The sequence below is a fragment of the Lissotriton helveticus genome, chromosome 11 (assembly GCF_964261635.1).
Source record: "Lissotriton helveticus chromosome 11, aLisHel1.1, whole genome shotgun sequence".
NCBI lineage: Eukaryota > Metazoa > Chordata > Amphibia > Caudata > Salamandridae > Lissotriton > Lissotriton helveticus.
The window spans coordinates 315572789-315596425 of record NC_136072.1 but is presented as its reverse complement, the minus strand read 5'-3'; the positions used below and the strand labels follow the sequence as shown (position 1 = coordinate 315596425).

General features: G+C 43.0%; 1 protein-coding gene across 9 annotated transcripts in view; it reads left to right on the top strand.

Annotated features, from left to right (window-relative positions):
• SNED1 (sushi, nidogen and EGF like domains 1) overlaps positions 1-23637 on the top strand; it is a 2618914-nt gene that overhangs the window by 1239821 nt on the left and 1355456 nt on the right. For 7 of the 9 annotated variants that reach the window (XM_078665627.1, XM_078665623.1, XM_078665626.1 and 4 more), the window contains one exon: positions 5086-5199. The exons of the other annotated variants lie outside the window; for them this stretch is intronic. In XM_078665627.1, the coding sequence (XP_078521753.1) occupies positions 5086-5199 (114 nt within the window). The remainder of the gene's footprint in view (positions 1-5085; positions 5200-23637) is intronic. 9 annotated transcript variants of the gene reach the window in all.

The window sequence follows — 23637 nt, the reverse complement described above, 5'->3', positions numbered from 1 at the left end:
GTTTCTCCATTGGGCTCTGCGTGTGGTGTGGAAGATAATATCAATGTTCAGTGAACCATTGACTGGTGAGAAGTAGGTGTCTGCACACGGAGTTTCAGGGTGGGACCTCAGGAAGTTGTGTTTAAAGCGTTTAGCGGCCTTTTTAGTGAGTGCTGGTGGGTAGTTGATTTTATATGTGTGTTTGCCGACGGGTTCCATAATGGGAGAACAGTCTAGATAGGTGAAGGGGGGGGGGTGTAGGAAGGAGGGTGTAGTAGGGAGGGTGCACTGTCCTAGACAGTTGCGAGGGCCTAAGGTGATACTAGTGCGTTCACAGTAATGCTATGTGCAGAGTACAGCCGACGAAAATAGTGAGATAATTGGGAGAGACACTAGTGAGCTGCCAAGGTATTTGAGGTAGTAGTTGGTGCGTGCAAGAACAACTGACACTAGTGAGTAGTCACAATATGTAAGGTACAGTGATGGAATACAGTTGCACACATAGATTAAATGACACATATTAAATGGCACAGCAAGTGGCATTAGCGAGCAGCAAAAGAAGAAGAAGAATAATATATGAGGTAGCAAACGGTGCATTACCGGTGACTATAAAGTGGGACGTGCAAGATACAGTTAGGAATATATAGAATATAATGCAACTGTACGAGGCATTAATATATGGGTAGCAATTGCAATTGGTGCAGAAAAAGTGAAGTGTGCTGTATACAATCAGGAATAAAATAATACATATCACAGTGAAGAAGCAAACTATCTAAATCCGCTGTGAAAAAACGTCCAGCTGTGTAAATTGTGCAACCGCTAAAAAGAAGTAGTCTGAAAGTCTGAAAGTCTAAGAGGTCTTAGGTCTTTAAGGTCGATGGTAGAAATGTCTAGGCCATGATGGTCTCCCCCAGATAGCCAAGCTAAGATGGCCGAACCGATGGGGGAGATAGAAATAGAAATATTGGTCCTTTGTCTGTTGTTGTTACTTTGGGCTCAGAGCAGGACCATTTCACTTTCTATTAAGGCAGACATTGCTCATAGCTTGCTGGTGAGGAAAAGTGGGGGAGTTAGAGCTCTGGAGCCTCGTGGACATCAAAGGTACTAGCGCGGATTTATTTCTACAGATTTATGGCCCCATGTTGCTCTAGGAGGGAGCTTACGAATGTGAGCAGTTTAATGGCCCCAGCCATTTTGTACAAAGGAGGTGGACTAAAAATGTGCACAGGCGGGTGGGGTGGGATAAATACCTTATGCCTCCAATCGATGTTCCAAACCTGTATGTCCCTGGGAGGTGGGGGGCTCAATGACACATATCCGCTCCCGGGTGGGGGCGGCTCATGTCGGTCCTTCAGCTCTTGTTTGGTCCCAGAGCCCAGATCAGCAGATCAGCAGATCCCAGCGCCACTATAACTTCCCATCCGTTTCCCTGTGCTTCCGGGAGCTGGATCCACTGAACCGGCGTCCTTCCTGGTTCTGCATCCAACCTCCTATGCTGTGATGCGGGCGGGAGGGGGGGGTCCGTCGACGTTCAGGCACCGCAATCAGCCGCTTGCGCCTTGGAGCGGGTGGGAGGGGGGCCACTCTCCGGTGCAGCCGATCGTGCCCTGCGGTAGTCGTGACAGCAGAATCAGTTCCTCAAATGCATTGCCGAGGTTTGACTCACATTTTTGTTGTGTAGATACCTAGATAAGTTATGGTGTTTTTCTCTGTCAGCAGCACAGATGAGAAGAGCCTGTCATTAACCTACATGGATGTGTAGGTCTGGCTTGACAGTGCAACTGTCACCCGCCTTTAAATATACACCATATTATTCAACAGTTATTTGTTTCCACACAAATACATATCCATTCCCATGCTACTTACTGGTAATGTTTCACATTACCATACAACATTCCTTTAAAGATAGAATTATTGGCATTGCTAATGCTTGTTTTCCAAACATATGGAGAGTAATGTCAGAATGTGAGGCTAGTTTGCTTTATTTACTGGTGTAGTTGCTTTTGCAACTAATGTAAAAGCCGCCTTTCTTCCAGGCAATGCAGCCGCAACCCCCACTTTGTCACTATAGGTCTTTACCCTTGAGCAGAGGTGGAGGGCCAAATATGAGACCTTAGAATCTGGCAGTTGTTTTACTGTGGGACCTAGGAACAGGCAGGGCCACATGTGAAACCTAGGCCAATGATTTTTTAAATGGCCAAACAGCTCATGTTTGGTCAGAAATTATTCATACAAGGCTCGGGAGAGCATGTACTCCTACGTTGTGTTAGACACTATTACAGCTATGGGTCGACCCTTTTTTATTCTTGATATTCAGTCCAGGGAACGGAAGAATTGTGCCTATTCAATGAGGCCCGCCTGTGAAATGGCACTGAAGTCAGGATGGGCACCCAGAGTGCACCTTTAATTTTGAGGGATACCACTGTCCTCTCACCCACAGAGAGGGTGACAGCAATATTATACTAGAAAGAACAGGCCCTTTCCAGCCTGCCACCTTCAGAGGGAGACATACCTTCTAGTCGTGCCTGTTAATAGGTCTGCCTGGTACCCATCAACCAGGTTATTTGCTCCATCTGTGAGGTGACATGGAAGGAGAGTGCATGTTTCTTCTCCTGAAACCAGGACATTGTGGAGTGGTATTTTGTGCTGTACTTTATGTGGACGGGAATCCATTTTGGAACTCCTGTGTTTGGATTACTGGCAAATAATGGAAATTGGAGTTGGGCCTGTTTCACATCTTTATCTTTGAAGTGAGCCAAATACCAGTAGCTGGAGGGTGAGACTGACTTTCCTATGAAGTGCAAAGCTAGCCCCAGCATCCTCCATTTGCTTCACATCCTCTTTCAGGCCACTTAACTTCACATAATCTTCCTGCTGATTCTACAGATTGAAAGACTATAGCTGGGACAGCCTATGTGAAACCAGCAGCACCCAAAATCGAGACATAACGCAAAATAGAGGCAGGCTATAAAATTCACATTTCGTTCTGCTAGCCAAGAACAAATACTGGTTAGAAATCGCAGGTCTTGACTAAGGCACGAGACCAACCTGAGTTGCCTGAGGTATCTACTGAGTTCCAAGGCTAGAGGGTCTGGCTGCCATTGCCCTTGCCAAGTCAGAAGCAGACTGGGGTCCTGGCTCTGAAGGAAGTGCAACTTAACTATGTACTTGAAGTAGGAGCCAACTACTGTGGAAAGGGGTGTAACCCTGCATGAGTAAAAGAGAAGCAGAAAAGGAGATCACAGCCCAGCATCCTGCTTTGCGAAAAAGCTGTGCAAAGGAATCTAAGAACTATATCTACATCAGTGCTGCAAGGCTCAGCGGGAGGATCAGCCCACAAGCAACTGTGTTGAGCCCCCTGTATTGCTGAAACTCTGCGTGTGTCCCTGGTGACCAATAACAGGATCTTATGCTTGCTTGGTCAGCCTCTTTTTTGTTGGATTGGTTGATAGTGCTGCCAGTGAGTCTTTGCAGTGTAAGGCCCTGTAAACCACATCTAAAATCACAGGTGTGGCTTACAGCAACTTGAAAACGTATCTGGGTGCATATCACTCTCCCACGTTGTACATCCAACAACGAGTGATGGCCTCTAACTGTTACCAAAGTAGCCTCAACTTTCCCTGCTGTGGACCCGGGAATCCTGGTGCGGACATTCCTGGCCACATTTCTAGCCCCCACTCTTGTGCCTGTGCAGTGTTTCCGTTTTGCCCAAAGGTTTGTTCCTTCATACCAGAGACTTCCAACTGGATGGGGGTTACTGGTGAGGTTACTTGAGATGGTGCAATCCCTCAGAAGAGCACAGATAATTGGTCGGCAAACCCAGTGTAAAAGGTGGCTGTACTGGCATTTGACTTCTCCTGCAGAGGTCTTGTGAACAGTGCTGATGCCAATCACTAAGAAGTGAAGATCCGCAGGGTTACATGCACGAATGAGCAGGTGGGCCTGTCTGAGAACCTGGATGGCTGCAAACTCGGGGAGCTGGGTCACAGCTCTTAAGGCAGTGACCCAGTGAGAACAGCTACAAAATGTCTGTTCAACATTCACGAAATGTTGCTGGAAATTTGGACTACTACACGGCATCTAATCGTAACCATGTTGGGACAGATTATCTGGTGGGACACAGGTGCAACTGACACATCCGTAAAAAACTAAAAGGCACAAAACCCACTGTGACAGTTATTACATGTTAGGAAGTGACTTTAAAGAATAAAAATTGTAAAGAAATTAGATTTGGGTAGTTCTAAAGCATGTGAGACATTCTTTCATAACTTATCCATGAACTTCATTGTACCATGAAGAACTTCCCATATGCATACCCATATACATACCTATTAGCCTTGTTCATTTCTGTTTACATGTGTAGTATTTAGTTGTGCATAGAACAAACTGTTTTTCTTTTTTAAAGCACTGATTGGGCACTTGTTTATTAATTGTTGTTGCATGGTTATGAGTATTAAGTATTGAGACTGCTCCACCTCCCTGATTAAGCCTAGGACTACTCTGTTTCACTACTGTAAAGGTCAAGCCTTAAAAGGGTGCACTTGGTCCTTACTTTTGGGTTCAATAGTAAGTTGACCACTGCTCATCGTTGGTAAAAGTCCCTGATTGTCACATTTGAAGTCCAGTAACCCCTGATTGCCCTGTGACTCTCCAGCTAGATGCGACAGCTATGCATTGCAAAGGTACTCTAGTTCATTTTTTACATCTGGATGATATCCCCCTTTTATAAAGAAAGGAGATTGTGGAGTAGAAGTACATGGTTCACTAAAGTTACTAAGATGTACTGACTTCCATGTCATTGTTTGGGAGTTACTTCATCCTTCACAGCTTGACACTGCATTACTCAAAGTTTATGATTTTATGCTTGGGCACCCTGGAATAAAATAGCATACAGACTTCGTTGCATGGGTTTTAGCCAAATCCTTAAACCTTCGCTCTTTTGCCATCTTATGTTCCCATCTAACTTCAGATAATCTGGGTGTGTTGTATGGGCTGAGGAAACATTTGTTGAAGAATATAGACGCATGAGGGGAAGAAAGTAAACATTTTTGTTGTATTGATGGCCATGTTGTACTGTTGAATATGGTGGTTCTTTTTGCCTTACAGCACCGTCTCCCTGCTTTGCAAATCCATGTGATAATGGAGGGACCTGTGAGGACCTGAGGAAAGAATTCAATTGCATTTGCCCTGCTGGATTTACTGGGGAACGCTGCCAAACCGGTAAGATCTGAAAGTCTCAAGATCTGAGTCTTTTATGATCAGTGACCCATGGTCTTGAGGAAGCAATATGTAAGGGTATTGACAGCCCGATAGTGGCACTGTGAGTGTGCACAGCAACCTGTGCTGTTCTAGAGGCCATAGATGTGACTTACACCCTAACATTCCCTTTCTAGAATTGATGCTAAAGCCAACCAGGGAATGACTTCCATTATTGTACCAGCTTTGGCTAATGCATGGGGTTGCATTGAGTTAAAGGTTTGAAGAGTGTTTGATACCTCAGTCAGGGGTAGAGTTCTAACTTTTAGAGAGTAGAGCGAAGACGAATTATGAGAATGTCAGACCCCTTTCATAATCCCACAGCAGCAAGAGGAGCTACTGGGCCCCAACCATGATGGTTGAGGTAATCGGCCACTGGTATGCTGGGATCCATCCTACTATCACTATGTAAACTGGACCAAACATAATCCTTTGCACACTTTACTCTCAGAGTGAGGAATGTGAGCAGCCTTAAGAAGGGGCAAGAGCTCAGAACTCAGTAGTCAGCCAAAGGAACAATAAGATATTGCCTATCCAACTGCTCACCTATTATGTAAAATAAAATAGTTTAATCAAACAGCAGAAGTAAATACGCACAGTTCGGTGGAAATGACATAGAGGGTTGCAAACGATGCTACGTTAAACAGTTAGGTTCTACACCCCCATCTTCCCGGTATCTTTCCAGTATCTCACTTCCTCCCGCTATAGTCAAGCTCCTCTATCTACAATCCTCAACACACTACACGTTTTGGCAGGATTAGACGGAGGAGGAGTGATCTCCTCTACTGCACCTAGCACTTTTCTGCTCACTCCTGCGGCACCTGAGGCGAAAAGCCGGGTGACCTAGGCATTCTTCGCACTCGAGCACTTTTCTAATTTTTACTTACTTAGACTTGCACCGCGCTGGTCTGCTCAGTGTCCCATCCCTCTCAGCCGAAGAGGTGCTGAAGGGCATCGGTGCAATCTGGTGACCGCGCACTTCCTTAGCGGCCATCTTGGAGGCTGCCTCTCGACGGCCTGCGACGCCATAAAACGTGGTCCCCCCCCACCTCCGCGCAGCGGAGGCGCCTAAGGAGCGCCAAAGGAAAGCCCGTCTGCGCCCGTCAGCGTCCCGGAGGGGGACTGCGGCGGGTCAGGCCGGGCGGGCGGGACAGGATGACCAGGTATTCGCGGAATGAGATTCTTATCCTTAGGGAACAGGGGAACAACTGTAGTATGGTTTTCCCGCCCTCGTGTGGCGGTAAGAGGCGATGCTCTGGCTGTATGTGGTCGCCTCGCAAGCACGGTATTTCCTCTCCTTCCTCTCCGATACCCCGTCTCAATCAGAGCAACTGCTTACTTTTGAACACCAGGTCCTTGGGGAAGCACGTGCTTGACATTTATAATCTTCTGACAGATTTTAAACTGTCAGGTCTTTTCTTAACGGAAACCTGGCTAGGAGAAGGTTCGGGACCTGACATTGCAGCAGCAATCCCCCCCAGCCATGTGATTTTTAGGAATGATAGAACTACGGGGAGAGGAGGCGGGGTTGCCTTGGTGGTGGACAGACGTATTGCCTGTTCAGTTATCCCCACTGACAATTTTCAGGGTTGCGAGACCTTGGGGTTTTCCCTCTCCTAAACGCCCAATCAATCTTGTATTGGACTGTTGGTCTACAGGCCCCCGGGCCCGGCTGGCTCCTTTTTTGAAGAGCTCCATTCGGTTATATCCACGCTCTGTCTTAGATCCAAACATTGCCTGCTTTTAGGGGATTTTAATATCCATTTGGATACTCTTGATGCCCCCGACACGGTCAAGCTGATTGACATTGTTTCCTCCCTAGGACTTACCTCCCTCCTTCAGTCTCCCACGCATCTCAGGGTCATACTCTAGACCAAATATTTTCTACCATTCCCATTGTCTTGTCCTCCTTGGCACCCGTGCTTTGGTCTGACCACTACTTAGTGGAATTTCTAATTCCTCACACTGAGAGGAGCTCCCCGAATAGTTATATGCGTCCATTACATGAATTCAGAGCGTTCCATCGGGTCTCCCCAGCCATGATAGCGCAGGCCCTTAGCGACCATCCGTGCCAACTTAATGGCTCGCTGGAAGCGGACCTTGAATGTCTGCAGACTTGGCTCATCCAAAGATTTAATGACCTTGCACCGCCCCGGGCCTCTCAGTCCACTTCTGCTAAATCATCAGCCCCTTGGTTTTCATTGGACTTGGCTGCGAAACGGCGACAGTGCAAAAAAGCAGAAAGAGCATGGCGCAGGCAATATGATCCTAAGTCTAGGGAAGCTTATAAAAAGTCTATCAGAGAGTACCACCGCGACATCACCGCTGGCAAAAAGTCCTATCTGGCAAAGAGAATTGAGGCAGCCTCTAATTCTTGTAAAGAAATTTTTAGGGTGGTGAAGGACTTCATTTCCCCCTCCTGCTGCACCCCTAAGACCACGCACTCGGAGCTTTGGATCACCGAGCTGGCCAACTTCTTTGCCAGTAAGATCAATGCCATCCAAAATACTTTTGCGACTTCCAGGAAGACATTAATCCAGGAAGTACCCCAGTCCCCTCCCTCTCCGAACTCCATGGGCCCGGTGCTATGGGATTTTCCGTCGCTGACTCCCGAAATCTCCCTTGAGCTTCTTTCCAAGCTCAAATCGGTCTCCCCTCTTGATCCCTGTCCTGCAAAAATCCTGGCCCAGGTGGCTCCGGTACTTAACTCTTTAATTAATCCGCTTCTTAACCTCTCCCTTACCGCAGGGACGGTCCCTCAGCCATGGAAGGAGGCCCTGATTCTACCTCTTTTAAAGAAACCCAACTTGGACCCTAGGAACCATGCTAACTACAGACCCATTTCCCTTTTGCCGGCCCTGGCGAAAGTGGTCGAAAAGCATGTTCATACCTCCCTTGTCAACTTCCTTGAGGCCCATGACATTTTGCATCAGTCACAGTCAGGGTTTCGCTCCAATCTGAGCACAGAAACTGCTCTGCTTGAGGTTACAGAGGCCATCAGGGAAACCCTTGATAGTGGGGGCAAGGCCATGTTGATCATGCTTGATCTGTCGCCGGCTTTTGACACCGTCCCCCATGACCGTCTCCTTTCTAGACTCTGGGAGATTGGTCTGAGGGGGACGGTGTTCAGTTGGTTTAGATCTTTTCTTGCCAACCGCCAGCAGACGGTCTGGGCCCCCCCTTTCTCCGCCATAATGCCGCCTCTGGAGGTTGGAGTGCCTCAGGGCTCTATTTTGAGCCCCACTCTTTTTAATATCTATATGACCCCTTTGGCGGCACTGGCGGAGGCTTTCGGGGCTCAGATCGTATCATACGCGGACGATACTCAACTCTTGTTCACGTGTGACAAAGGATCTGACTTTCTCGGTGTAAACATCAGGGGCTGCCTTGAGGCTGTTTTCAACTGGTTTGAACAGAACAGCCTCAAGTGCAACTCCGACAAATCGGAAGTACTCTTCTTTGGCTGCCCTGCAGACCACAGGTGGAAGGACTGGTGGCCTGTGGCTATGTTTCCCCCGGATAGCGACTCGACGGTCGCCAAAAACCTGGGAATCCAAATAGATAGCAGCCTTTCCCTTAAACCCCAGGTTCTTGGCCTGGTCGGCAAATGTTTTGCCACTTTAAAAATGGTTAGAAAATTCCTCCCCCTGTTGTCCTTTGACCATAGAAGAATCACCATCCAGGCCTTGATAGGCTCGCGCCTTGACTACTCGAATGTACTGTACCTGGGTCTTCCTGACTTCCTCTTAGCCCGCTTGCAGGTCGTCCAGAATTCAGCGGCTAGAGCCATCTTTGGCCTCACTAGGAGAGCAAGAGCCAGTGATCTTCTTAAAATCTTGCACTGGCTCCCGATCAAAAAGCGCATTGCTTTCAAAACGCTCACCATGGCATTTAAAGCCCTCCATGGTCTGGGCACCAGATATCTTCAGCGAAGGATGCGCTTCTACACACCCTCCAGATCTCTGAGATCTTCCACTCAGGCCATGGCTGTCACGCCGGCGATTAGGCGTGCCCGGTGCAGGGGTCGCTCTTTCAAGCGCCTGGCACCCCAGATGTGGAACGCCCTCCCTCTCTCTCTGAGACTGACCAACAATCTCCTGGCTTTTAGGAAAAATCTTAAAACTCTCCTTTTCACTCAGTAACTTTGTCACCACTCCCTTCTACCTTGACTGAGGATCTTCCAGCGCCGGGACACTCTTCGGAGTAGCCGTGCGCTATAGAAATCCACTATATAACATAACATAACAGGTGCAGATTGCTCAAATTGTCCCATGTCAAATGTACAACTCAGTTCAATGTCTCTTTGCCTCTTCAGCAAAAAGCGTTATTTTGCCCAGCAGCCTCATCAACACACATTTAATCATGCTTATTGTCTTGTCTCCAGTGAAGGCTAAGCCCCATGATTTACCTGCTGATTATTGTAGCAGTTCTGCTGTGCTTCAGATACAGCCTCAACTCCTGGCGTCACAACAGAAGCTCCTTTCTGGCAGCCTCACTCTGAAAGAAGTTTGCATGGGTAATAGGTGAGGCAAGGGCAGTGGCTTACATGATCATAGCGAAGGTCACTCTCTGGAGGAGCTCCGGCCCAGCCTGTGGATAGAAGGAGCTTCCCGCTCCTGTGGGCCCCCAATCCTCACCTCCGTTGGTGGATTCTTGTTGCCCAGTCTCCTGTGCACTGGTAGAGGTGCCTACAGATTTTGAAATGAGCTCTGCAGTGTGAGGAGCAGCACTTTTTCTTCATTCTGGCTGGAGGATCCAAGATGGCTTCTAAACGACTACATGCGCAGGTTGTTGTGATGAGCTCCCTGAGAGGTGATCTGGACGTCCCGGCTTTAGTAGACATCCGATTAGCCTTTGCTGATCACTGCCTGGGTACTGTGGTCTCACAGCAGAGGCAGGTATGACTGCAATGGCATGAGAGAGTTCTTTGGAGTCAGGACCTGGCGCTAGGCCTCAGGGTGAGACACATGACTTGAGGACTGTAACATTTCGGGTCCTCCTGGTGGCATGGTGGGGGTGAAATAGAGATGAGGAGCCAAGCTAATCACTGCTGCGCCCCATCCTGTCACCTTTGTTTGCCCTGTCCCGTATGGCCAAGGGGGCAAGCAGGATTTTGATGCTACATCCTTGGCGTGCCAGAAGGGTGGGACCCTGAGCACATATCAGCACAGTGAGGAAGGACACTGAAGTACTGGTGACTTACCTCTCTGTGGGTGGGGGGTGTGGCTGTGTGCAGAGTGAGAACCCCTGCTGAGTCATTCAGACACTTAGACTCTGTACTGTTGATGAGCATTGAAGCTCTCCTAATCAGTCAATAAGGGAATTTTTAAGCGTGCTACTCACCTGAGAGGGTCTCAAGGCGCTGGGGCAACTTGAGTTAGCCAAAAAGCCAAGTCTTGGGGCTCTGCCTGAAGGTATCCAAAGTTGGGGAGCATCTCATGTTGACCAGGAGCTCGTTCAGGCCTTAGCCGTGATGTAGAAGGCTCTTCCACCCGCTCTGGTTCTGTGAATGAGATGGGTTTCTGCTAGGGCAAGTTCGGCGGAGCAAAGGTTTGTTTTGGGTCCGTGGAATTAGACTCTTTCGTTGAGGTAATGTCTTAATGTCTGTGAGACTGTCTGGTTGGAAAGAGGTGTACTTTTTTTTTCTTCAGTTTTATATAGCGTTAACTTGACCCGAAGGTATCAGAGAGCTTTACAAGAGCACCAGTTGTGTTACAGATGGACACACTAATTTTTTGGTATGCACGAAGAGATTGAGTGATTTGCCCAGAATCACAGGATGTTGAGTGTCCCTGCCGAGACTGGAACCCGGTTCCCCAGCATCGAGGTCGACTACTCTAGCCCTAAGGCCAAATCCTCTCCCTTATCCACTTTGTCCACTGAGATCTGCACAGCTCTCCCAAAATGTGGAACCCCAAACTCACTGAATTCTATCTAAGGTATGGCACGCAGGAGGGAAGCTCCCAGCTGCCACTTTAATGTGATGTCGCGCTAAGATCTGTGGAAACCATACTTGAGGGATACTGCTAAGCGCGGCTCCAGAAATCATTTCTAATCAATACTCACCATTTCCCCAAAACCTTAAAACACACAAATCATGCATCAGTGGGGCCCATAACACTGCGCATTTCCCCTGTTCACTTATACTCAGCTTCAAGGCTCTGGTGAATCGCAATGGAGAAGTGTTGTAACATTTGGTGGAGGGTCTAAACCTATTTAACTATTCATTATTTACACCTGCAGATTTAAACATTTTTTTATTCAGACCTTAATTATTCAGACACACCACCATAGTGGCAATAGATCTACTATAATGAAAATTAGGCGTAGGAAGAATCAAAGACCAGCTTTTACTTCTTCATTTATCTAATTTTTATTCAGAACAAAACTTTATCATGTCAGACATTTATGCATTAGTAAATTTTTTATTCAGTAAAACTTAAACTTTATTTCAAAATTATCATTTTATTTAGAGCTCAAGAAAAATCGCTTTATTTTAGAAAACAGTTAAAGTTTAGCAAAGAATAGATAGTTCCAATTTCATTCTCTCCTAACATCCCTAACTAACACCCTCATCTTATCCTTCAATCCTGCAAAGCAAACAAGTATAAAATCAATAGAATCTTACATCCAGGAATCGGTCAGCATTCGGGCAGCATCTCCAGTAGAAATCGAAAAAGCGACCCCTTCTAGTTAAAACCAGGGGGTTTTATACCCTATTTCTCCAACTTAATCTATCTAAATTGTAACTACCATCATTTATTTGGTCTCTCATTGGACAAAATCGGGGTGGGTGAACATTTCTTCACCATTACAGCATTATTTTCACAACGTGTCAGCAAGAAATAAAGGGTCTTGTTTAAATTAGTCCGTGGCCTAGGCGCTTCCTTGCATTTGAAACATGCATCAACCCTCCCAGGCTCTAAGCATTACATCGTCCATGCTTGGCACCCATCCTAGGTTCCGGGCCATGGTAGCCTTGAACCTCCTCGAGCACAGGCAGTTCACTCTGACTTGCAGGTTTTTGGCACGCCTGCGCAGTTCAGCTCTTGCTCACAGTTTACCGGAGCAGCCATCTTTCGCATAGACCTCAGAGGCCACTTTTTGGAACTATCGTAAAAACAAACACAGATTTATGTTAATTATTGAATTTAAACCCGTTCTGTTTACCTCCCACCTAACTAATGTTTCCCAGTTAGTTGTTACCTGGCAAATAAGCCACGTAAATGCATTTTATACTTACATTTTGACCTCTCCACCACATAAATTAATACAATAAGCACATTTAAATTGCATTTTGGTTATTTTTCAAGCTGTGCATTAATTCACAACACAATAACAGTACATATTAGCTAGTTTTTATTGCAATCATGCAAGCAAGTTAGTTCTCCCCGTGTGTAATAATAAAATAATGTGTGCATTTTACTCTATGGTTGGTTAATTTTACAAAACGCGCATTTAGTAAATATTAACGTTATGGGACATTACCTTTGCGAGAGGTACACAAAATTTAGCTCCATCAATTCCCTCATCTGGTGATTTTATCACCAAATAACCCTCAAAATTTTAGAAAATTTAGCAGAACATGTTTCAACTTCTTTTTGTTAATGTCATCTATAATTTTGTCTCTTTCTCTTTCAAATTTTTGAAAACCTTTTCTTTTACTTCCTCCATTTCTATCTCATTCTTTTCTCTCATTCTTGCTAACCGTTCTTCATTCCTTTTCTTTATCAAGTTTCTGAAATCTCTTCTACCTTTGTATATACCGCATAACCTTATCATAAGGGTTACTACCACTAAGACTGTTATTGGTATCAGTATTTTACCTATAATTGAATTACCTATTTCTTGAAACCAATGTTTAATTGCTGAGAAACTTTTACCCAGTCTTTCAAGGACACCTTCAACCTCCAGTGGTTCAATTTCTTTATGCAAATCTGTAATATTTATAATATACTTTTCAATGTTTTGACTTTTATCTGGAATATAAGTACAACAATGTTGAACTTTCAATATTCCACAGACTCCTCCCTCTTTTGCTAAAATTATATCAAGGGCAAGTCGGTTTTGCATAACCATAGCTCTCATAGCAACCATTTCAGTATCCACCATTAGGAATCCTCCTGCTGTATCTGTTGATAATTTATCAACTATTGTAGACAATTTTCTGATTCTATTTGCATTAAACGAAATTCCCACTGCTGGTATCAGTGCTCCAAATACATCACCTATTATTTCTAACACAGTTTGTCTTCTTTTTCTACTTAAAACTTTACCTATCTCATGCTTTCCATTAGTACCTCTATCTACATGGAAAATTTTAGGAAAGACCAAACCCACATAACATGTCCCATACCAGTGATCTGGCAGTCTATAATTAGCTCTATTCCCACATATGAAATAAATTCCAGGAAAAACAGGATCATTTCCTCCTTTAAATCCCCAACCCCCTATAATTCTATAGGTATCTTCACATTGACTTGCACCCACAAAATAATTGTCATACATCGAATTGTCTTTCCTAATATAACATTTTTCCAACATTGGTGCATCTATATTGATTGCTACATTCACATTTTTATCCTCAATGTTCTCATCATCAAATGTGTAATATTTAGACTTTGCATGTTTCATCTTCTCTTTTCATTTGTAAGCAATTCTCCTTTCCTCAACCATGTTTAAGAATGCCTTCTCTTCAACTCTCATTTTTCATGTCAAATTATTATTGAATGCATACTCGTGCCTTAACTCATCTACTTCTAAAAAATATTCTCCCATTACCTCTGCATGTTTTCTTTTATTTAAGGTATTGTCAATCTTTAACTTTGCAAATATCTCATCTACATTAGAGTAATGATACTCCAGTTTCCCAGTCTTGTAAAACAAACTTGCAATTACACTACAAGTTACTCCATATGTAAGAGGAAGGTGGTGATAGGTAACCCCTTCTGACACTGATGCTGGCAATTTTACACAAACATAACAGTCATCAACATTCATTGTTTTAATGTACTCAAGCAATAACTTTGAAAAAGTATTTTTGGTGTAATCACTGATGGACCTATAATGATGCAATTCTGGTTTATATACATGCGTCTCAGGCACTTTTTCTTTCTCACTTTGTTTACTTGAACTCACATTTGGCTTTAGTTTTGTTAAATTACCTTGGAAAGGTATCACAATAGCTAAAATTACCCTCAATATCATCAAAAACCCCATACATATTGTAAAGCATCTACACCATTTTCTAAAAATAGAACACTTCGTTCTGTGATTATTCATTGCCATCTTCCCTAACACCGTTTCTTCGACCGTGTGTCACCTATAGATTTCACACCACTTAGTACTCTAATAAGTTTTCTTCAACCTTATGTCAGTTTCTATTTTAAATTATTTTAAATTATACTATAATTAGATTTTCTAACAAGTTTTCTTCGACCTTTTGTCAACTCCGACCTCTTCTATATTTACAAATCTGTCTCACAGGACTTCAGACCTTTTATTTGAGTATCATATACTTTGAGCACCTAACTTTTCATTTCTTTAATTGACTTCTTTACTCACTTTTCCCAATTGGCTTTGGGTTGTACAAGTTTTCTTGACTACTATTAACTTCAACAATTGGTGGCAGTACAATGTATGTCCACTCAGGTGATTTATACCTCTGATTTGGACGTCTTACTCTTGTAGGCCTTTGAATAGTCTGTATTTTCTTTCCCAATGTTTCTTTCTGGCTAGAGATCTCATTCACTTGGTCTTCTTGCTCTTTCGTTTTGTTCACTATTTTGAATCTTAATCCTCCAGTTCCTTTAGGCCAATTGTCTCCTTTGCAGACTTTCTTAGTCTTCGGCTCTATTGTATTATGTTCCACTCTCCAAGCTCTTTTTCTTGTGCTTTTTCTTAATGGAGTTTCATCTGCACTGTCATCAGTTTCACTTTCAGTGTCTTCTACTGTATCATTGATTATGATCTTTACAATGTCTTTGTCTTCATCAGTTTCACTTCTCTCTACTGTTACTCTGTTAGGAACACCTTCATAACTGGTATTTGGAATCTCATCCTTGTCGTGAGTTACTTCCTTTTCTCCAGGTTCAGGATTTCCGTTCCTGCTTTCAGTCTTCAGTTTGCTTTTCAGTTTTCTCTTTTTCAACAACTTTTTCTTCACGTTCTTTTGCGTCTTTACTGGTGCTTGTCTTAACCGATTCTCGACCTTCAAGTTGATCTTCTGAATCTGGTATTTCAACAATCTCCCTTTCACCTTCACCTTCAGACGCAGAACTGGCTTCTGATACTTCCAGATGTCGACGTTCCTGTCGATCTTCAATATCTGGATCCTTTTCTGGTTCACCTTCAGAATCAGAGTCAGTTGTACTTTCACCGTCGTATGGGTATTCAGGTTCAGGCACACGGATGGTGTGACTAGCATGAAGCCACCTTTTCAGTCCAGCACACTTAACTGCAGTAGTACTGACCAAGATCACTTGACGTGGTCTTTGCCACCTTGGTACTAGACAATTCCTTCTGCGATGAACTTTCACTCGTACCCAGTCCCCAGGGACTAGATCATGAGCTGGAATTTTCTCTTTGGTATTTGATTCAGTTCCCACCTGGTGGAGCACAGAAGTTACTACATCAGATAGATTCTTGCAGTAATCCAGAATGATGCCATCATTTATGGTTAGCAACTTATTAACTGGTACATAAGCCTGCCTCATCACCCTTACCATCAAGATTTCGTCAGGACTTAATCCAGTTTTTCTGTCAGGTATGCTTCTTAATGTCATTAACACAAGTGGCAAAGCATCTGGCCACTTCATTCCTGTTGCCAAACACATCTTGCAAATTCTATTTCTAATTGTTCCATTCACCTGTTCAACTACTCCTGAAGCCTCAGGTCTATAAGCACAATGTAGCTTCTGGCGAATGTCCAGAGCTTCACAAATCATCTGCATCAACTCGTTTTGAAAATGCAGGCCTCTGTCCGATTCAATCGTGACCGGGAACCCGAAACGTGGTATTATCTCACGCAAGAACAGTTTAGCAACAGTTAATCCATCATTCCTTCTCGTGGGGAAAGCCTCTACCCATCGAGAGAACAAACAGATTATCACAAGAACATATCTGAGTCTGTTGCATGAAGGTAATTCAACAAAATCCATCTGAACTCTTGTAAATGGGCCACCCTCCCGTCCTATGGTTCCCAAACTTACAACAGTTTTTCTGTTTGGATTGAATTGCTGGCAGACCAGGCATCTCTGACATAAACTTTCAGCAATCATTCTGAATTTAGGATTATACCAAGTCTGTCTAAAGAGACAAATCATAGCGTCTCTGCCAATGTGTGCTTGACCATGGTACATTCGGGCCATATCTGAAATCATGCTATCGGGCATTACTGGTCTTTCATCTTTGTAAACCCAAATTTCATCTTCCTCCCTTTGTCTGCAACCTGATTTTAACCAAATATCTTTTTCTTCTGTTCCTGCCTCTTCCTGCATCTGCTTCACTTCCTGCCAAGTTTCCACTACAGTGGTTAGCATTAAAGGACTTGGAACATGTTCTTCAGTTTTCTCTCGATTGATTGAAATTTGATTCTTAGCGCAATGCTTTGCAATTGCATCAGCGTAACTATTTCCTCTGGTGATATAATCCTCTCCTTTCCTGTGAGCAGAACATTTTACCAAAGCCAATTTTTCAGGCAACTGTATCACATCAATCAGTGTCTTTACAAACTCTGCATTTCGAATGGGTGTTCCTGCACAGGCTAAATAACCTCTTTGGGACCAGAGCTGTCCATAATCATGAACAACTCCATAACCATATTGACTATCAGTCACTATGGTTACTTTCACCTCTTTTCCCAATTCACATGCTCGTATCAAAGCAATTAACTCCGCTATTTGAGCAGAATGAATTCCTTTTAGACAAGATGCTTCCAACACTTCTGCCACTGTAAAAACAGCATGTGCAGCACTTAGAACACCTTTCTCTGTTCTCAAGCATGATCCATTCACAAACATTACAAAATCTGATTCAAGCAAAGGTTCATCTTTAATGTCTGGACGAGGCTTTGTGCAATATTCCAGAACATCCAAACACTTTTGATCAAGCTCACCTTTCACTTCTGCTTCAACTGTATCAGGTAACAGTGTTGATGGGTTGACATTCACACATCTTGCAATTGTCACATTCTCAGCTCCCAAAATTATTTTCTCATAACGTGTCATTCTGCTGTTTGTCATGTACTGAGTCTTTGCTCTTGTGAGGAGAATCTCCACTGAGTGAGGTACATAGACTCTCACAGGAAATCCCATCACAATTCCTTCACTTTGCTCCAAACTTACACTAGTTGCTGCTACTGCTTTCAGACTACCTGGCAAAGCCTTTGAAACAGGGTCCAAAACAGCTGAGAAATACGCAATTGGTTTTCTCATTCTTCCATGCCTCTGAATTAATACTGACAGAGCACATCCTTCTCGCTCACTGCAGTATAGTTCAAATTCTTTTTCGTAATCAGGCATTCCCAAAGCTGATGCTTCACACAATTTAGTTTTTAGCTGTTCAAATGCTTCCATCTCTGTTTTGGTCAAAACAATAGGGTCTCTGATATCTGCCTTTGTCAGTCTCTGCAATGGTTTTGCAATCAATGAAAATCCACTTATCCACTGTCTGCAATAACCCACCATTCCTAGGAACATTCTTACCTGTCTTTGAGTCTTGGGAGGCTGCATTCCTTGTATCATTTTAATCCTCTTAATTGTGACCTGCCTGGTTCCCTTTGCAATCTTGTGGCCTAAATACTGTACCTCTTTCTGGCAAAACTGCAATTTTGATGGAGACACTTTATGTCCCTCCTTAGCCAAATGATTCAATAATGCTACTGTATCAATTATAATGGCATCCTTTGTTTTTGATGCAACCAAAAGATCATCAATATACTGACCAACACAGATTCTCCAGGCATGCTCAAATTTTCCAACGATTTCTTTAGCAGCTGATTAAAAATCGATGGACTCTCAGTGTACCCTTGTGGAATTCTACACCATGCTAGGATACGATTTTGGAAACGAAACACAAAAATTGGTTGGCTTTCTGGATGCAATGGAACAGTAAAGAACGCATTGCATACATCAATCACTGTGTACCATTCTGCATCATGGGGTATTTGGTACAGAATCACTGCTGGATTTGGGACAATTGGACAACATGGGACAACAATTTTATGGACTTTTCTCAGGTCCTGCACAATTCTAAATGTTCCGTTTGGCTTCTTCAATCCCATAATTGGCGAATTACAAGGACTACTCTTGATTTCTCTTAAAATTCCCTGTTCAATCATTTTGTCAATCACTGGAGTAATTCCTTCAATTACTTCGGCAGTCATTTTATACTGCGGTATATTCGGATAACTTGCACCTTCTTTTATGGACACTTACACAGGATCAACTCCTTTCATCAAACCTATATCTTTTCCAGTGAAATCCCACACACTTTCTATCACTGCCTCTTTCAGTTCAACAGGAATTTTCTCTTTATCAAAAACAGGAAACAGTTTGTCTTGTTCTGCCTCAATCATGAGCATTGTCAGTTTATACAAACTATCTTCGTCTGGAGTCTGCAATTCTATGCCATCTGGTGAACAGTATATGGCACAGTTCATTTTACACAATATATCCCTGCCTAACAAATTAACAGGACTGCTGTCGCACACCACAAACCGATGCATATCTGTATATGTCCCAATCTCTATTTCAACTGGTTTTGTCAAAGGAGTATTTATTTGTCTGTTAGCTACATCTACAACCTGGATTGTTTCTCCCAAGAGAGGAAGATTATGAATTTCCACTGATCTAACAGTAGAACGGGTAGCACCAGTGTCCACTAGGAAAGTTATTTCCACATCATTCACTTTTCCGCTCACAAATGGACCTGACTGATCTACCTCAAGAGTGGCTCCAAGCACACACTCTTCTTCCTCCCTCAGGCACCGTTAGAAACTTTCATCCGGCTCACTGCCATTCTCTTCTTGCAACCAATATTGAGGACACGCATTTACTCTTTGCGGTCTTTTTACCTGCTCACCACCACTGAATCCTGTCTCTGCACTGTATCTCTGCTGATTCCCACTGTATGGCAGTGGCGGTTGTGGCACCTGACTTTGCTGATTTGCTATCTGCTGTTGCTGCGGTTGTTGCTGATTTACCTCAAACTGCACCTGCGGATTCAATGATGTATGTTCCCCATTAACTCTAGGCGGACATTTACACTCTCGTTTCCAATGCCCTATCTGTCCGCAGTTGAAATATGGCATTTTCTTTTTCAATTCATCAATATTTCCCACCAATTTAGGTTTACCTTTAATCCCACCTTGATTCCCTGCATTCTTATTCTCCATCTGTGCTACTTGTTGTTCGGCTACTTTTACTTGTGCCCACATGGCTTTCTCTTTCAGCTTCTTTTGTTTTGCATCAATCTCCTCACTACAATATTTTGCTTGTCTCAGAACCTTATCTACTGAACTTGACTGCCAATCCATCATGCTATGTCTAATCATGTCTGAAATTTCTGGTCTTAATCCATATACAAATCTATATACAAAGTGACTCATGTCTTTCTCATTTAATTCCTCATAACCACTGTACTGTTTAAAGACTGACAACAACCTTTCGTAAAATGAATGCACAGTTTCTTTCGGCTCCTGTGTTGTTCTGTCTATCTTTACCCCTTCAGTTTCTTTTGGAGGTATTTTGTTTTTCAACCATACTATCACTTGCTCATATTTCCTCATCACGTCTGGTGACCGAGCTCCTGTTTTCTCATCTCTGGGAAATTCCTCCCTTGGCCAATCCACAGATATTTTACATTCTGTCCATAAATCTGTTGGCACCACTATGTCAAACAATCCATCTAAATCAATCCATAATACCTTTCACACCTTTACAAATCTGTCAACTTGTCGATACCATTTCTACTGGCTTTTCTCTCAATCTGGGGAAATCATTCGTAAATGACAATATATCTTGTCTGCTCCAAGGAACATGTACATATCCTCCTCCAGGAATCTCTCTCATAGGAAATTCAGTTGCCACTTTTCCCTTTTCTCTAATGGGGAAAGCTAATGTAGACTTATCACTATTTTCCTCTTTCTTCTTTGCCCTCTTGACTCTCCATTTGCCTACATCACCCCATTTGCGCAACAACACAATCAAATCTTTTATCTGAACTTGTCTTCCTGCCGTGTTCATATTTTCAATGTCTCTTTCTGCAAAATCTACTCGATAGGTTTTCTGCAATGACTTTATTTTGGAAAAATCTATTCCACATTCACTTGCCACTTCTTCCAATTGATCGTACATTGTCTTAGCTCTCCGTGTTATACTTTTACATAAAAACATGAGCTCATCATCCTGGTAAGTTTTTAATCTGTCAGTCCCAATCGTTCCAATTATTAATTCTTCCATATCTATTTTTAATTTAGTCACATCCAACACTTTTAATTCCTGCTCTTTTAATTTTAACGATTTTATCCATTCACTTAACTACTTTTCTGATGGTCCCATGGGTGTCTGCGTTAAATCTACTTTATCTGCACTTCTCTCTAGAGTAGCAGAGTCAGATTCTGCTCCTGTCGGGTATCCGCATAACAAATTTTGATTAAAAGTTAACTCTGGTGGATTTACACTTAAATTCTGCCTTATTTCTGATAGATCAGGACAAGAATTCTCTTTTGCTCTTTGTAAACTTTGCTGTAATGGAAGGGTTAATTTTGGCTCTTTTATTTTCTGGTCTTCAAATACTGGTATCACAGGTCCTATTGTTACTGGCACAGTTACAGCTTCCATATTCTTAGTAAGGTTTTGTATTAATTCATGTGCAGAACGCTCATAATCAGTCATATTTGGCTGTTCATTACTTTGTCTTTCTGCACTTAGCACAATTCTGTGTGAATCATTACTTTGTACAGGAGTTCCTGTAATTCTAACTTCTCCTATCGGTGTACTCGGAACATATCTTGTTTCTAATCTTTCAGGAAAATCACCAAAATTTGATGGTTGTCTTGGCGTTTCGCTAACTCTTTCTTCTGTCATCGGGGCACTTGGGGTAGTCCATAAAGACCTTGGTTGATATGGGGGTGGTCTCCTATTTAATATTTCTTCTAAAACAGCATCCTCTGATTCGCTTTCACCATAGCTTTGATTTCCCACTTCTGTATTCTTTTTCTTTTCTGTACTTTTTCGTCCCTCATATTCTTCAACCAATCTGACGGGATACATGCCATCGCACATACTTCCATCCCTCCATCTTCGCATTCTAGTCTCGTGTTTCTCCCCACAAATCTCTGCCTCTACCTCTCGGTCTAAGATGCCTACTCAACCCCTCACTCTCCATTTGATGCATCTCATCTTCCCACTCAAATTACGCCTCAAATTGAGTTGGTCTGGGTCTCGGTTCAAGTTTCATCATTTCGTCTCTCAAATTTCTCAAAATAGCTAGATCAAACGATCCTCCTTCCGGAAAAGCTAACACACCATCATCCTTGGTATAATGTACCCCATTTTCCAACCAAACACACGTATGGTAGCCATATTTCGTCAACATATAGGAAGCAGGCGTTTTCAGTGAAGGAAGCATCTTTCCCTCTCTCGTAACTACCTCTTTGTCTTTTACGAACATGTTTTTCAGCTTTTTAAACCATGAAGATTACTTCCTGTCATCATCATAATAGTAGTATGACATTTTCGGTAAACTTTCTTTCTTTCATACATGAACTCTGTGTTACCAGTAGGCAGCGCGTCCACTAACCCACCACAGAATTCCTCTATTGTTAGCAAAAGAGAGACGCCACTCCCTTTACCCTTCAATCAAGCTCGGGTTAAGACCTATTACTCTCCCAGCAGTAAGTTTTAATCGGGAAGCACGGAATGATCCCTATACTTTAAGGCTGAAATTTCATAGACTGTACTCACTATACATTTATCCTTTCACACCTAAGGTCTCTAAACAGTGATATACGACGATACCACCGCAGTATTCGGAGATACTCCTTTTTTGAAACAGACTAATTCACTGTGTAACTTTACCTAGCCACACTTCCTCTGTCTGCAGACAGAGGCACTGGCTTCACCCTACTCTATGAAGCCTTTCCAGGACTACATGTAACGTAAAACAAACTCAACAGATGTTAGTCATAATTCTGTACATCAAACTCTATATAGTACTTTACCATAACCCAAGCTAATTTCCTTAGTAACCACTACTCTGCTACCAAGTATATAACTGCTACAGCGCGGCTCCAGAAATCATTTCTAATCAATACTCACCATTTCCCCAAAACCTTAAAACACACAAATCATGCATCAGTGGGGTCCATAACACTGCGCATTTACCCTGTTCACTTATACTCAGCTTCAAGGCTCTGGTGAATTGCAATGGAGAAGTGCTGTAACATTTGGTGGAGCGTCTAAACCTATTTAACTATTCATTATTTACACCTGCAGATTTAAACATTTACCATGGTTTTATTCAGACCTTAATTATTCAGACACACCACCATAGTGGCAATGGATCTACTAGAATGAAAATTAGGCGTAGGAAGAATCAAAGACCAGCTTTTACTTCTTCATTTATCTAATTTTTATTCAGAACAAAACTTTATCATGTCAGACATTTATGCATTAGTACATTTTTTATTCAGTAAAACTTAAACTTTATTTCAAAATGATCATTTTATTTAGAGCTCAAGAAAAATCGCTTTATTTGAGAAAACAGTTAAAGTTTAGCAAAGAATAGATAGTTCCAATTTCATTCTCTCCTAACATCCCTAACTAACACCCTCATCTTATCCTTCAATCCTGCAAAGCAAACAAGTATAAAATCAATAGAATCTTACATCCAGGAATCGGTCAGCATTCGGGCAGCATCTCCAGTAGAAATCGAAAAAGCGACCCCTTCTAGTTAAAACCAGGGGTTTTTATACCCTATTTCTCCAACTTAATCTATCTAAATTGTAACTACCATCATTTATTTGGTTTCTCATTGGACAAAATTGGGGTGGGTGAACATTTTTTCACCATTACAGCATTATTTTCACAACGTGTCAGCAAGAAATAAAGGGTCTTTGTTTAAATCAGTCCGTGGCCTAGGCGCTTCCTTGCATTTGAAACATGCATCAACTCTCCCAGGCTCTAAGCATTACATCGTCCATGCTTGGCACCCATCCTAGGTTCCGGGCCATGGTAGCCTTGAACCTCCTCGAGCACAGGCAGTTCACTCTGACTTGCAGGTTTTTGGCGCGCCTGCGCAGTTCAGCTCTTGCTCACAGTTTACCCGAGCAACCATCTTTCGCATAGGCCTCAGAGGCCACTTTTTGGAACTATCGTAAAAACAAACACAGATTTATGT